The sequence below is a fragment of the Populus trichocarpa genome, chromosome 3 (assembly GCF_000002775.5).
Source record: "Populus trichocarpa isolate Nisqually-1 chromosome 3, P.trichocarpa_v4.1, whole genome shotgun sequence".
Taxonomy (NCBI): Eukaryota; Viridiplantae; Streptophyta; class Magnoliopsida; order Malpighiales; family Salicaceae; genus Populus; species Populus trichocarpa.
Window position 1 is genome coordinate 11,888,850 of NC_037287.2, and position 17,171 is coordinate 11,906,020.

Sequence of the window (17,171 nt, forward strand, 5' to 3'; positions counted from 1 at the left end):
ATTAATTTGAATGGGAAAAAACAAAAAATAGATACATGACTTAATTTATCCCTTGTACATTTTATGAAAGAAACATGGAGAGATACTTTCATTCATGGATGTTAAACTGACTTTAGGGTTGATTTGATGGTTGATTTGCTCGAATTATAAGTTGAGTAGTTTAATTTGAGTTTTTTAGGTCAATAATTTTTTTTAAAAATAAAAGTTGACTAATCTGTCATGTTTTTAAAAATAGATTTTTTTTTAAAAAATAAATTAAACTTTGAATGAATTTCAGGTTGATTCGTCAGGCCCATTAAATTAAATCAGATCAATCATGGATTAATTCTTTTGACACCTAACTTGGATCAAAGGCTGTTCAACCAAGTCTCGGATCTATCTTTTAGGATAAATTGAGCACTTATCCTTTAGCTGAGTTATTTTACCATATCAATTATAATAAAATAATTTAATTTAATTTTTTTATTAAAATAACACAATTTGGTAAAAATCATCACGGACTGTGACTTTTTAAAATGTCGCTAAGTGGAAATAGAGATTTTTTTAAAAAATAGTTAAAATAAAATGCTTTAAATTTCAAAACAAGAAGAAGAGAAAAAAAAATCTCAGAAGCATACTAAAATTCCAACAATAATAATTTCATTATTATTAATAATATTTTTTTAAAAAGCACTTGTTATTATTGAAGTTTTAGTATGTTTTATTAGTCTTTTTTTTTTCCTCCTCTCTCATCTTGAAATTTATGTTAATTAATTTTAACTATTTCCTTAAAATATTATTATTCTCACCGACAAATTTTTGAAAGTCATGGTTTTCACCTGTAATATTTACTAAATTGACAAACAATGTTATTTAAACAAAAAACAGTGCTAATTTAAAAAAAAAAGTATTTTTTTAAATAGTAAAAAAGAAATGTGGCATCGGTGTGCGTACATCTGTCGCAACCTGGGAGGGTCAATCGTACTAATTCGCAAGTCCCCAAAAATGAATTTTAAGAAGACCGGCGAAAAGACTTTAGGAAAAAAAACTGTTAACTAATAAAAAGGGGCTTCTTTTTACGTGATCGGAGAACTCCACCTCACGTGTACGGTGGGCTATTGCACCACACGAGTTTTTCTTCCTAGGTGGGTCCAAATGTGTCAGCGACGGGGGAATTTCTTTCTTTATTTTTACCTTACTATTTGTTTATACCGAAGAAATTAACATCCTTAAAAATAGTGATAAATTCAGTAAACGCGGAATACAGTGATGCGTTTTGTAAATATTTAATTTGATTGCACGCATCATATATGATCCTATATGCGTTGCAAATCCTAATTCTTTGATGCGAATAAGATGTTTCTCTGATATTTTAATTATTTTTGAGATTTCACATCTAAAATGTTTGGATAAAATCTTAAAAAAGAAAAATCAGAACAAACTATTTAAATTAGTTTTTTTTATATCTAAATTGGGAATTATTTACAAGTACATAAAACAAACAAGGGAAAAAAAATGCTTGAAGGGACCCCACGGACCGACCTCCCCCGAGCAATAAGATTAGGATGGGATACACAACTTGTGAGGAGACTCCTGTGTGGTGGAAATGGCATCCATACGGTGCTTTCTGCCCGTGCATTGCACCCAACAAGGTTTTGACGAGGCAATTCGAGTGCACAGTGCGCATGCTTTTTCGTAGCACCGAGAACGCTTCTCCATTTTATAATGGAGTTCTTTTCTCTATATGTTCATTATTATGTCGAATTACATAAGTCCCATCCTTGCATGAACATTGATTTAAGTAGAAATACTCACTGGACAAATTATTCAGTGTAATTAATCTATAAACAGAACTCAGAATTTGATTAGCGCTTTCCATTAATGAAAATTAGGTTTATACACAATTTTATGGAGCAAAATCAGATTTCTATCCAGTTTTGTGAAATCACATTGTATGGCTCACCAAATTGGATAGAGACTAGTTTTGTTTAACAAAAGGGGTTTGATTATTTTTTAAGAAACTATTTCTATATACGTTAATTAATTGTTAAAAGGTGTTGAGCAACTTTTATCCTTCTAAATTCAATGATTTAATTGGTATGATAATACATCGCAATGGATATTATTTAATATTTATATATCATCTATTATTTATTGGATAACAAATTCAAATATCATACAAACACTTTATTTTTATTTTTATTTTTTTGTCTATGATTTGAGAGGGGATAGAGAAACTTGCTCAATTCTCATTGTATAGAGATGAAGTCTCAGTTGAGACCGATTTCGCCTATAAATGAAGGAGATTTCAATGTCAATAAGTTTCTTTTTATAGAAAAAGTTTATCTTAGGTGTTTCCCCCCCTTAAACTTACATGAAATGATAGATCTAAGCCCAAAAAGAATTTTAGTTTCAAGTTAATTATAGGCTTTGAAGCTAATTTTTTGGTTGTTAGAAGCTATGAACATATTTTACAATGTGTTTAGGGTATTTTTTTGGGGGGGTCAAATTATGGTTGAATCTGGGTAGGGTAGGTGATGCGTCACATGCCAATTTTTTCCCCAAAATATTAAGAGGCGGATGACTTGTTGTTCACCTCTTAAGAAGATTAAAAATAAATGGCTCAAGAGCTATGGGCTATCCAAACCCGAGAGCCAGGGCCCTTTTTTCTTTTTCTTTGTCATTTTTATCCACTACAATTGTATTTCTTTTTATTTTTCTTGCTTAATTTTTTTTTTCTAATTTCACCACTCAATATCTGATTGATTATTAATTAGACAATATAATTTATTTTGATTTGATTTTTTCTTTAATTACCTCAATATTTGGTTGGTTCTTAATTTTATAGGTGTCTATTTTAGATAAAAATATTGTATATAAAAAATTATTGAATTCAATTGAGTCAATGATCCGGGTCACGAGTTTGGTTGGGAAAGGACTAAGCTTCATAATTTTTATTGTTATTGCATAAATAATTCTTGATTTATTTAATTGGATGTATGCATAAACTTTTTGAATTTTGCTTGAGATTTTTTTATGCATAAAAACACGTCGTCAAAATCTATATATACAAATTGTTTAGAAGAAAATAAATATTCGACTCACGACGAAGCACAAGTCAAATAGCTAGTAAAAGTCTAAAAGGCATGGCCTTTTCAATGTGCTCATATCATTGTTCACCCTCTCACAATTTACAGCGGACCTACTATTCAAAATTTTGCTTTGTTTTCAATTTGGTCATCAAATGTTTTTTTTATGCGATTGCATACTTTTAGGGCCAGATTCAAAGGAAATTAAATCAAATTTGTTGACTAAAAACAAAATTAAAAAACATGGGGGCAAAGTAGAATAGGCGTCACAAATGGGGGATGGTTTAGAGTTCACATGAAAAGTTTAATTTAGTCCTCACACTTTAAAAAGTATACATATTTGGTTCCTCAATAGATTTTCATTTAAATTTTGCTAAAAAAATTTATTTTTGTTATTTTTTAATTTCTGGTCCAAGATAGAATAGAGAAAGGTCACCAAATTGCGGTGGTAGAGAGAAAAATATCATCGGCGTCGATTTTGGCCTCTAAAACAATCGATTTTTGTGTCAAATAGTTCCATTTGATGATGAGAGTTCAATTTATGTGTTTTTTTTACCATGTAAGTGCCTAAAAACCATATACGAACTTAGAAATACCTTTTGTTTTGAGTTGATTTTGTGTTTTGAGATTTTTTTATTGGGTTTTTTGAGGTCATAAACAGGTTTATCAAGGATTCTATGGTGTTTTCTAGGTTTTTTGGATTGAAAATTGGGTTTTCACGTTAAAAAACCTTCAGTCCTGATTCGTGGCCAGAATATAAGCAAAATTAGACAACACATGGTTCGCCTCAACAGGGATCACGTCTTCATATTCAATTTTTCAATAAAACATGAGAAGAAAGACTTGTTGTTTGCCCTCCTTGCAATAAAAATATTAAGAAGCACGTAAGCCCTAACAAAATGTACCGGGCGAGGTAGCCTAGCTTTCCAGATCCAATAACACCTTACCTTTTCCTTTTTTTTTTTGTCCAATTTTTTATAAATATTTAAATTAATACCCTTTCATTCATTCATTTTGTTTATATAGTCTCTTTTAAATGAGAAATATTTTTAATTATTTTTTATGCATTTAAATTTTGAAGAGACTATTCTAATTCATCTATGATTTTTTTTTATGTTTTATATAAATAATTTTTTTTAATTTTGTATAATATTTCTAATATGCATAACCCTACACAATTTTTTTTTTTTAGTCAATCAATTTCATGTGTATATGTTTATATTATTATTATCATTTGATTGAATGAAAATTTGATTTTGGTGAACAAAGTCATTCAACACAACCGGGTTAAAGACTCGTGTTGCAATGTCAATATGTTAATTTATACATGTATATCGATTTTTCATTTTTATCTTCATTTATTGTTAGTGAATTTTTATTTTTATTTTTCAATACATAGTATTCTCAATTTATTTTATTATATATATACAAACATATAAACTTTTTAATTTACTTTTTTAATTTTTTGTACGTACAAATACACGTAAAAAAGTCTATATATATATATATATATATATATATATATATATATATATTATAAGAAAAAAAATATCTAATCTGTTGCATAATGCAGCACATAGCTAGCAATAAATGAGAATATGAATTGATGGTTTCAGTTATCAACCAATTTATACAATGTAGAGAGAATTATTAAACTGTAATTATTACTAAATCAATGTTAGATGCTTATATTGGTCCAATGTTTGATAGTCAAAAGTCACGAGTTCCTTAGCTGATCAAACATGCACACCGGAGAAAGTATTCCGTGTAAAAGAAAACGAGCGTTTTTGCAAAGGTCAAAGTTTTTCTCAAGAGTCGATTTATTATGGCAAGATGTTAAAGCCCTCGGGTTCTATTGACCCTAAAGCGGGCAATACTTGAAATTTAAGCTTTGGTTGATTCTTTTTACTCTTTAATTCTAACTACTTTTTTCTCCTCTTATTTTTTCCTTCTAATTCTTTCAATTTTTGTGATTAAGGTATCTAATATTGAGGGTAATCCTGTTTTTTTAGAGGTATCTTAGAATCCGTTTGGAAACGCGGTGCAAACCGAGTTCTTCAAAACTTCAATTTTTTTTGCTAAAAATTATCTTTTATGTGTTTTGAATCATTTTGATGCGTTGATCTTAAAAATAATTTTTAAAAAATAAAAAAAATATCATTTTAATACATTTCAACATGAAAAACATTTTAAAATACAACTACAACCATACTTCCAAACATACCCTTAAACATTTCAAGTCAAAAAACATAACGTTTCTAGAAAAAATAATAATTCCAGGTCCAAAAGTATTTAAGGGTTAGGTGGAGGTGCGTATTTTCTACGTATTGACTAATTCGTAGTCAAAGCTTGTGCCTAGTCCAGCTCCTTAGGAAAGTGTCTTGCTGTTTTATTTGTTTTACTTTAGAACAAAGCAAATTAAAATCACCAAAAGAATTTTAATACTCCATTGCTTAATTTTTTCGGGGTGGGAGGTGATTCGACTTAGAGAGTCTGTTTGGCCTCTACTATGATATATTTATTGCGCTTATTATACATGTGTTGTGTATAAAGTAATTAAATTGCTTGGTAATAAATTATAATATATTGCATTGTGAATAGATTTATTACTATGATATTTACATTAAAACGACCATAAAGCATATAATTTATCATAAGATTTTTATTATCTAAATTAACAAAAAAAAAATTAACAACAACTATTTAAATATGAGACATTACAGTAATTTAATATGATTTTTGTTTTATAAAATTCATGTAAAAATTGACTAATTTATATATTTAAAATTATGATCGATTAATGGTTTAATGACACTAGGGATCCCTATGGTGTGGATTTTTGAGAAAGAGACTCTTATGGTTTCAATTTGACCAGTACTTGGATCCCTATTGTTTAATCCATCGGGCAACCAAGATCCCTTCATCTATAGTCAATCCAAATTTCTATTAATCTTGACTTCAAAAGATATGGAGGGACACCAATAAGATTCCTATTAATTCTAGTTTAGAAAAAAATAATCAGCCTCATTTTTTTTACATTTGATTTTTTATTTAATTTTTAATTAACTCCCTCTCTCTCTTATTTATTTTTTTATTTTCATTAATTCTTATTTTAATTTTAATTAATACTCTCTCGCATGTGTACCTTTTGTCTCATATTCCTTACTAAACGCTGCTTTACCGTTTAAGTATGACAACGAAGTTCCATGAACATTAACACTGCTTCCACTTGGTGATCATCCTCTCCAAATTATGAACCTTTTTTCATTTTTGTTTCTGTTTGTGTCATTTTTAAAGTATCGAGTCTTTCTGTAGGACTAATATTTGATTAATAGTGGCATACGTCCTTCAAAATAATCTAAAGAGGTCGGAGCATGGTTTAAATCCAGATCAAAATTTAATGGCATACAATATGAAATAAAATCCTGGCGAACAATCAAAATAATTGATCTGGTAGATTAATGACCCATGTTATATGTTAGGTGACCAGGCAGGCACCAGTGCAAAATTTCATCATTTATGTACTTTATAGAACCTCGAGATGAGAAAATAGTTGGTTTAAAGTACAGAAGAGCTAATGAAATGATCTTCGGATCCCAGTTTTTTTTTTTTTTGTGTGTTTAGTTTGGAGGTGTGATGGTTTTTTTTTTAAAGATACAATCATTTTAAAGTATAAACCACATCTTTAAAATATAAAAATACATATTTTTTATGTGAATCCTATCAAAAAAAGTCAAAGCCACCTCCAAACCAAACACTCTTAAATTTGTAGCTTGAGTAATGTTGAAATGTGCCAATGATTTCAGAATCATATATTTGTATCCTAGTGTTGCATGTGTGACGTTACGATGATTACAATTAGAAAATAGCAAAACAAAAATAGAATATTTTATTAATGTAAATTCACTAATTCTGTCAGTATAAAAATCACCAATGAATTTACCGTTGGAAACATGTCGTCAAAAAATATCTTGAGTTGATGTCATATTTGTCAGTAATTTTTTCGATGATTTTATACCAATGGATATAGTGACCACTTATTTTCATCGATCCTTAAGAAAGGGGCCTGTCAATATCTATCGCCAAATTTATTTGTGAATATTACCAATGTATTTTCAACGGATATATCTATCAGAAATATATATGTCTCTTTGATAGGTTCACCTACAAAATAACCAATGACATATTCTGTCAATGATCCCATCAGGGTGTATATTGAAACAATTAACAATTCTTTGTAATTCTCCAAGGAAAATTGTGATGCTTTAAAGAAAAAAAATCCCATCGATATGGATCAAAATAGTTCATAATTCTCTGTAATTCTCCGATAAAAAAGTTGATCATTTATCGACTAAAATTTCTTCCACAATTTCACAACGGCATTAAACAATATCAAATGACTAATTAAAACTGAAGAATAAATTTCATATAATGTAAAAAATCAATTGTAAATGTCTATACAAATTAATTACAACCTCTAGCTGCAGATGGAGATGAAAAGAGAGACAAATCTCATGGAGGTTCATATGAGAAGTATAATGATCGGACAAGTATGTCATTATCTTTTTTAATTGCTTTTTTTTGTTCTTCATACTTTGCCTTCATCCCGACCCTCATAACACCATCTCGTTGTTCAATCAACTCTTCAACAGCTGGTGATGGTTGACTCAAGCTGAATTTTAGGATGCTTACAGTTGAGACACTATAACCCAATCTCATATATCGAGTTATAATCATAAAGATATCGTAAACCTGACTCTTATCGAGTCCACCAATTGCTCCAACCTCCAATCACAAATTCAAATCATATTCCGGATAAGTTGAAGGGTCCTCTCCATATTTGGCACACATGACGACGTTATATTGTTCCTATACCAAAGAAAAATAAGTCAGATATATGGATTAGAAAATATTAGTTCAAATAATATACAAAAGGTTACAAAGTTTACTTATAATAAACACATTAGCTCAGCTATCGACAAACTATTGCACCCCTTTTCGTCTATCCTCCCTTTGTATATGTGTTTCCATATACGACTTCATTGAAGTAGGCTCATACCCAAGCTGTGTTGACTGCAAAATAAATCAATACTTAAAGCTTATCACAAATAATAACTACCATTTGAAGAAAAAAACTTAAAAATAAAAAAGCTTTTACCAAACGCTTTGCATGGTTAGTGAAAAGAAGTGACCCACCGATATACTTAATAATAGAATCATGGGTCTCTTTGATTCTGTTCAAGAACTCACTCCTAGAGCACCTTTTAAAAGCATATGACGTGAAGAACTTTAGATATCTCTCCTAGATACTCTCAATGATGTGGACAGGTCTACAATGCTTAAAAACATCAAAGTCATCTGACTCGTCATATCTCATAATATACCATTGGGCATCATACCGGAAATTGCGCAACTTGATTCAAAAATTCATTAAACCAAAAAATTTTACAAAAAAAGATTACTATTATACAAAAAACATATACGTCACACATTAAAACTTACCTATTAGTGCTATGATTTTCTCATACTTGCCTTGTCACCATTGAGTTTGCCTCATTCCACCAAAATTTCTTCTTAAAATCATTTTCATAAAATAATTACTTTTCAAATTTTAAGAACATATTTTATTCGTTAAAAGTATTAATCATTAACTAACCTTGAATTTTCTCCACCAAGTCTCAACCATAGGCCTCCATTATGTATGATCTTTAAGTTGACTACATTGAAAAAGAAGCACCTTTATTGATATTTTTATCGTCGATGTTATTGTTCTCGCAATTTCCATGTTTATGAACCTAAAAATAAAAAATTCACTCCAAGCTATGGATCCACTGTAACCATAAACAAAATTCCAAGGTTTTATGCTTTATACCATTAGCTTGACAAACCAAACAAATCAATATGCACACCAGGAACAAGTAACAAATTCTACTTTTGGGAATTTATATCAAAACAAGGACTATCTGCTACTGAGCTAGAAAGATCTTTCTTTAAAAAAAAAACACACAAATCCTTTTATGACCAGCTAAGGAGGTCGAAAATTGCTTGTAGCAACTTATCTTCCATTTCCGCCCAAAAATTTAAAACCTCTCGCTAAAAGCATCGATTTCTATAGTTTGGGAGACTTAAAAATCTTTAAACTCAAAATCTTTAAACAAGCCTAAGTGTTAAAACTTTAGGCTGAAAAGGCACGCCTAAGTTAAAAAAGAAGAAGAAGAATTTAACAATTAAGCTTTAATGCAACTAAATTATTTTATTTTATTTTATAATTAAACTATTTTATTATGTTACTACAGAAATGCGGAAACAAATCCAATCCTCTTTCTTGTTTTTTCTTTAAAAAAAAAAACTTCATTTTTTGCAACCCAACCCTATCCATGTTGTAATTCTTTGTCACATGTGCTTATAGGATGCTTTTATAAAAAAAAAATTTAATTAAAAATATATTAAAGTAATATTTTTAAAATTTATTTTATTTTTGATATTAATACAATAAAATTATAAAAAAAACACTTAAAAACATTTATTTAAATAAAAAACAACTATAAAAACTCCAAATCACAGAAACAAAATCGCTATCATCACTGAGAAGTTCTTGTACTGTACTTGTAATTTAGAACACAGCATACTCAGGTATTGATCAATGCCCATTCTAGCCTAGCCTCCTTCTCTACCACCCGAAATTCATCGCCTAAAAACAAGTTCCAAATCCTCGCGGCATGCAACTCCCAAATTGATGCTTTGTTTAACTTGAAACCACATGTGTAGTGGGACCAAATTACTAATCATTTGCTTTCTTTTAACTTAACGCTCGAAGATTCTCACCTGATTGCACCCCAAGCACACAGCCAACTGTAACTGCTGCATGCACACAGTGAGACTATAAAATTACAAAATGCTGGAAAAAGAAGATTAAATTAAGAAATTTGATTGGTCACATAGTAATAATCTCTCTTCCCAATGCATAAATTGCAAAAATTACATGATAAAACATAGTGTCGTCATGTCTGCCAAAGAAGCAGCACGTGTGTTACTGTATGGCAGTTTAAGACTAGTAGTTATTTTTATTTTTATTGCTATACAAGAAAACAAAATCAACTCCTGTACAAAGGCGACCTTTCATGCACCAAAATTCCTCTCGATATTGATTGCTTCAAAATCTTGATCGGACTAGGGAACCATCCCTTCCCTCCCTTCGACGATCTCATCACGTCACTCCCTCTTGAATCTGACGTCACCGCCACCGATCTTGACTTCCTCATCATCTTCCTCCTCTCCTCATCTTCATTTACCTTTCTCGCCGATTCATCCTCCTCCTCCTTTAAAATGACCACGTGTCGTCTATCAACCTCCTCTGTCATGCTCCTGTTGCCATGTCCTCCCTTGAATAACGACCAAAACGACGACGACGTCTTGTGACTGTTATAGCTCTGGTCAGCGGAGGGCTTTGACCGGAGAAACGGAACAGCTACTGATCGAGAGCGGCGAAAAGAAGGCTCGCTGCCTATTAAATTGGAGACGCGGCCGACGCTTCCCACTCCAGCCTCGGAGGAGAAGCGGTGAAAAGAGGAGAACGATGAAGAGTAGCCGGAGGAGGAGGATGCGGTGGTGGCGTAGCAAGCGCAGGGGCGCGCGTTAGCGCAGTCAGGGCAGAGAGAGGAGAGGCGTTCGCGGAGGCACACGTGGCAGATACCGGTTCGGCGACGCTTGAAAGGGTGCTTTGGACATTTCCATATCTCTTCTTCATCGACGTAAAGAGCCATTTTGGTGTAAGTTCCCTATGTCTCCCTCTCCAAAAGAAATTGTTTTGTTCTTGTTTCTCTCTCTACGCAGCTTGTTGTTTCTTTTCTGGCTTTCTGGATTTGCTTCTCAAGGATTTATAAAATGACTTGACCATGATTAAGTATCTCGAGTCAAAACTTAACTACGGTCAAACTAATTAAATAATTAATCAATCATTCAATCAGAGCCGATTAGAATGCCAGTGTCAGACGGAGCGTTTTGGAGTGGATAATAAATGTCCTTTACTAAGAGAGTAATTTACTAGAATGCCATAAATAGGGAGTGGCCTCTACACTCTACAGCGCGGGGTCGGGTTGGGGCCTGGGGGGGTGTTTGGTGATGAAATTACCAGCATATTTTAATTTAATTACGGATATGCCAGTTCACACGAATTAAAACATGTAAGGGTGTATTTGTCGTAAGGGGAACAGGTAGTCTCGTCCGTGTATGGAAGGGGACTCTAGTGACCTAGTCGAGTCATAGATGAACAACAAAATGTGGGACCCAATTGACTAAATGATTTGTTTTATTTTACTAGTATTTTTAATATTAGAGAGGGATTGCTGGGATATCATGTTGACTGTGTTTGGTTTGAGATTTTTATTTTATTTTTTTTTCCTAAGCAGTGCTTATTACTAATTAGTATTTTACAGGGATTGTTGACCAACAAGGCTGTAATAACTAATAGTCAAAACGATACCATCAAATGTTTGTTATTTTAGTTCCTCTGACAAGTTCACACGTGAACGAACTGATGCACTTATGCTTCGATTCCCTGTAGTGTCCGAGATATGCATATCTTTTAAATTTGTCATAAAGTTTATATATTTTTACATAACATAGCCGACATTCCATAATATACTTATATTGCAGCCTTTGTATCATCAGACACAAAACACTATAAACATTATTTTTCTTTCACCGAACTTTTTTATTTTTTAATCTCATCTTTTCAACTTATGTTGCCATCGTTTTATGTTCTCGAGTTCACTTCTTCTTTTTTTTTTTTTATAAACTCACATATGAAAAATATCATAAGAGAATAAAAAATTAATTCTATAAAATAAAATTTAAGGTTAACGCTTAAAAAAATTGAAAGATCGAAGGACTAAGATAAGTAAATAATTAGAATCCACTTTCAAAATAGCTAGAAATAGTTTATTTTGATTCCTAAAGTTTTAGCATGTGACATTTTGTGTCTGCAATTTCTAAATTTTACATTTTAGTCTTAAATTTTATTTTTATTATCTTTTTAGCTCCCAAGTTTTGAGAAAAGAGAAATAAGAGAGAAAGTTGTTGGCTTACCATATTCTATCCACAAAAAAATATCGATATTAAATCAATGAGCTCGCTTTGCACAATAGAGTTCTAATAAGATGATTTAGAGTTTTATCTAGAGGTTATCAAAATTTAAACCAGATATCCTTTTAATTAAATAAAAAATCACATTTCTACCCATTTAAAGAAAGATTATGCGCGCAAGCTTGATATTAGAAGACCAAGCACAACTTGGCCTTTTTTTTAGGCCAAGCCCATGACCTTTTTTAATATCGATGAAGTTTTTTATTTTTAGAGATTAACATTAAAATTTTCATTAATCAACAAAATCTTTCTATTTTTAGAGACTAACGTCAAAAGTTTCATTAAAATTCCAAAATTAATAAAATTTTCTATTTTTTGGGATAAACGTCAAAATCTTCTATTTTTAGGGATTTAGCATAAATGTTTTTGATAAAACTCCAAAATCAACAAAACCCTTCTATATTTAGGGATCAATGTCAATTTTTTTTTCTAAATCAATGAAATCTTCTATTTTAGAGATTAGCGTAAACAATTGTTTAAAATTTTAAAATTGATAAAATCTCATATTTTTAAGGATTAACATAAAAAGTTTCAAACTCAGTGAAATCTTTTATTTTTAGAAATCTTCTATTTTTATGGATTAACATTAAAAATTTCTAAATCGATGAAATCTTTTATTTTTGAGGATTAGTGTCAAAGGTTTTTTTTAAATTCCAAAACGATAAAATCTTTTTTTAGGGATTGACGTCAAATTCTTGACAAGTCTTCAAATGTTTATTGAAAAAGATACTAAAGCTCTACAATTTATTAACAATATGACAACAAATATAGACGTGGTGCCAATGAGTGTTTTGAAAGAAATACTCACTAGCAATGCCGAGATTGAATATCTTAAAAAAATACCAACTCAACGAAGATACTAACACTACTAGAAAATTGGTAAAATAAAAAAATGCTTTGATTATGCTACATATCTTAATCAAGGGTAATACATTGACAGATACTTAGTATAACATGAACTATATGAAGGTAGTTGAGTAATCAATAGAGGATTTATCACCTTAAGTGAATTAGAAAAAAATATTTAATATATTCTTAAATAATATTGATTATAAATTCTTGCGCAAGGTAAAATGAAATTTGAAAAGTATTTTAAATCTTATTCAAAAAATCAATAATTATGGTGTTGAGAACAAACTTGATTTGATAGAGTAGACACACTCCATGCTATAATGTTTAAATTAGAACATCATTGATGATGGATAATAATTAAACTGAAAAACTGACCACTGAAATGTTAAGTTAAACCACTTATTAATTTTCTAATATTTAGAGGATCATGACACGTTGTCAGGCACTGTACTTGATCCTCGAATATAAATCAATCAATTATTGAATTGATAGTAAATCAATTAATTTAATTCTATTTTATTTAGGAATGTGATTTATATTTGAACCAGCTTATTAGGAAATCTAATGAACCACGTACATAAGAACTATTGATTAAAAATTAAACTGGGATGATTAATCAAGTGATTTGATTGTAAGTAAGTTTTAAAAATTGATGACTAAAATGTAATTAATACAAGGGATTACAATTCTAAACTTAGAAAAAAAATCAAGGACTTGATTGAATAAATTTCTAAAATTATTCTGAAATAATACATGTGATATTATTCATGGGACAAATTGATATTTTGCTATTTATAGAGTTTTTAGGTTTTTCTATAAATAGAATGTTTATGTTCTATATAAAGAGAAAAACTACTTAAGTTACAGAACATCTAAAAAACACAAAAGAAAAGAGTTATCATTCCAAAGTATAATAATTCCTCTCTTAAATGAGTTTAGAAGATTTATTACTCATGGTTTGAATGAATTATTGTCAAAGGCCAAACACTTTGAGAACTTATAGTTTACAACAATTTAACCTTGAAATAATTATTTAATGTCGAAAAGAATATTTGATCTTCTAGTAATTTTCATATAAACCTCAAACAACTGTATATCTCTCTTACAAGAACTTTAGAACTCCTAAAAATATTAAATTTATCTTTTCCACAATCCATATGTATTTTAAGAAAAGCAGCAATGAAAACATGATAATTCATTAGAAAGTAAGAGTTTGGATATGAAAAGCCTAATTACTGGTGATTTTACAGGCCGAAGTGTTGGGGCCCTTATGCTTATATTCCAAATCCAAATATAACCCCCATTGAGAAATTAAGCTTAGTTAACGCTATAAGCCAAGGCCTATGGACCAAAACATGCCGAACTCTTCTTCATCTTTTAGTCTTACGGAGCTGCAAGTCTAAATGACAGCCCAGTCTTTAGAAACGACCTTCTCTCTGGTGTTTGTTTGTTTTTTATTTTTAATTGTTTTTTTATTATTTTCTGGTTCTTGTATTTTTGTTAAGAAATCTCAAGCATGGAGTGGATAAATTCTAATTAACCTTTGTTTTTTTTCAAAAAATAGATTCTGAAAAACATTTTTTTTTTGTTATAAAAGAAATATTCCAACTCGAAATCTTTGAAACGAGGAAGATATCAATGTTATAGCTCGAGTTTGGAAATAACTAATTAACAATATAACCAGCTAGGCCTCGATATCACTTGAGTTTGGGCCCTGAGGTCCCGGGCAGCACCATCTTCTCCGGCACTCTGAAATACTTGCTTGTTGAGGGACTTTTCTGAGTTTTTTCATGGTTTCTTGCCGCAACAAGTTATAAGAAGTTGTGTGCATGGATCGGTAACGTGCCTTTATTGATCACTGGACTGGTTAATTTATCATGTGGATTAAAACATTGGACAACAAACTCACTCCCCGTTTAACAAGTCTAATAGTCTAATCAATCAACGAAATACTCGAAAGCCGGGAAAGCACATAGACACGGGCTTTCTGCGGACTTGTCGAAAATTCCAAGCACAAGAACTCGAGTGTCTTTTATTCTAAAATTAACTTGCAACTCTATCTATCTATACTTTTCTAGGTAATACATGTAAATTAATTATTACGACATGGGGTATTCTTACAAATGAGTAACCATGCACTAACATTGAACAAGGCTTTGCTTTACAGAACTGATTTACTTTACCGTCCTTTTCAGATTCTGTTGGGAATTTTGCCCGTTAAAAAAATTGATTATGACACGCTTAATAGATATACTTGAGTTCAAATTAAAAGTAAAGTCCATTTAAGTATCATTCTTGAAATTAAAAATATTTTTCAATATAAGTTCTATAGCATAAATTATTAACATGTCTAAAATCAATTGAGAATAAATGAAAAATTAATGTTATAGAACTCTTGATTGATAAAACTCTCAAACCTTGTATAGTTGCGCCATGAAAGGTAAAAATTGAGCTCGTAGGACGTCAAAATTTTTAGAGGGCAGAGAACTTAGGCAATGTAAGCTTTGTATAAAACCAGACGCGAGTGCTTGAGTTTAGATTTGGGTTAATTGTAAAATAAGTTTTTGATGTAGGAAATTGTTATTTTTCCGGTCCATGATTATTTAATTACATGTCTAGATCATTGAATCTGTTTGGATTAATGTCTCATCTAATCACTTTTTTTTTTCTTATTAGTTCCTGTACATTTTTTTAAAATTAAATTCTATCTTTAATTTTTTTAAACTAAAAAAAATAACTGCTAGAAATTAACTCTTATTAATTCAAATAAATCCTGAAACTGTCTATATCTTTGACCACCTGTGTGTAAATAGAGGTGGGAGATTATGTTTTCAAACAAAGAAATTATTTCCTCTCTTTGCTTTCTTATTTTGTTATGTTTTCTTTCGCTCTCTCTATTTTAACTTTAAGTCTTGTCTTTGTACAAAGACTTTTCTAGTTCATAAACTTTGATTGGAATTGCATCATTTTAAGGTATTGTTTGAATCTTGAAAGACAACTTATGCTAAGACCATTTATACATATACTTTCTATTTTGTTTTTAATTATCTATAATTTAATTTATGTATAAATTTATATGTTACTCTTTTTATTCCTTGTTTATGATTCATAGGAAACAATCTAAATATATAATACCCACACCCACGGGTTCAAACCTCTATAGATTAGTATCCTTGGGAACATGGAAATTTATTAATTAATCAATAAATTATTTATTTATATATTAATTAATAAAAAAAATTAGTTTATCATTTACGTAATTATTGTATTATGAATTATCATTAACATTAAGTCAAGCAAAAATATTTATAAAAAAAGCATACCATATTACAAATGGTAAAGCTAAACACAATGATGAATGAAATGTGTATAGTAAATCCAACTTGCACTCAAAAGAAATTAAAACAAAGAGTATAAAAAAAGTTTAACTCACAAGTGAGCAAACCAACAAAGTCAAATACAATCAAAAGTTCATCAAAGTATCTATTAAAAAATATTAAAAAAGGTGATGCCAACTGACACAAAATCATAAAATTTTCAAAGCTATAAAAGGCTTTCTATAAGTGGTTCATTCAATTTGAAGAATGTGTGAATATAATAAAAAAAATTAATCACGTAGAAGGCAAAAGAGCTTGTGTAAAAACGATGTACCTTGTAGATACACCAGAAGTCCTTTTTTTTTTCTCAAGTTTAGAATAAGTGCTTCAAATCAAGTCATGGCATCAAGGCTGCATCATTTTTTTTTTATTTTTTTGGAGAAAGTAGATTAATTGTTTTAGCTATTGTTATACCTATTTGCTAAGAAAAAAAGATGAGAGTTTTAAAGAGTTAAGATTACAACAATGAAGTTGAAAACTAATTTAATAAAAAGATGATGACAATAAAAAACGATAGAGATGACAATTTTAGTAAATTTTATTCTTAAAATGGTATTATCCACCAATATATAACTCTTTATTCATCTTAATAAAATTAAATTATTGAACGTAAAAACAAACTCTAAAAAAATAATGAATGTTATGTTGATAAGTTCAAGATCACCCTAAAACTTATAGAGGAATAAAATTTTGATAGTCAAATATATACTTAACAAAGTAATGAAGTACC

At 30.0% G+C, this 17,171-nt stretch overlaps 1 protein-coding gene across 1 annotated transcript; it reads right to left on the reverse strand.

Annotated features, from left to right (window-relative positions):
• Nucleotides 1-9,964: 9,964 nt before the first annotated feature.
• On the reverse strand, nucleotides 9,965-10,933 carry LOC18096980 (uncharacterized). The gene has a single exon (XM_024597046.2). The coding sequence runs from the start codon at nucleotides 10,829-10,831 to the stop codon at nucleotides 10,163-10,165; it is 669 nt and encodes a 222-aa protein (XP_024452814.2). The 5' UTR covers nucleotides 10,832-10,933; the 3' UTR covers nucleotides 9,965-10,162.
• Between the last annotated feature and the right edge of the window lie 6,238 nt (nucleotides 10,934-17,171).

Excerpts from the sequence above, each read along its gene's own strand:
- LOC18096980 (XM_024597046.2), bottom strand. The coding sequence starts at position 10,831 with ATGGCTCTTTACGTCGATGAAGAAGAGATATGGAAATGTCCAAAGCAC.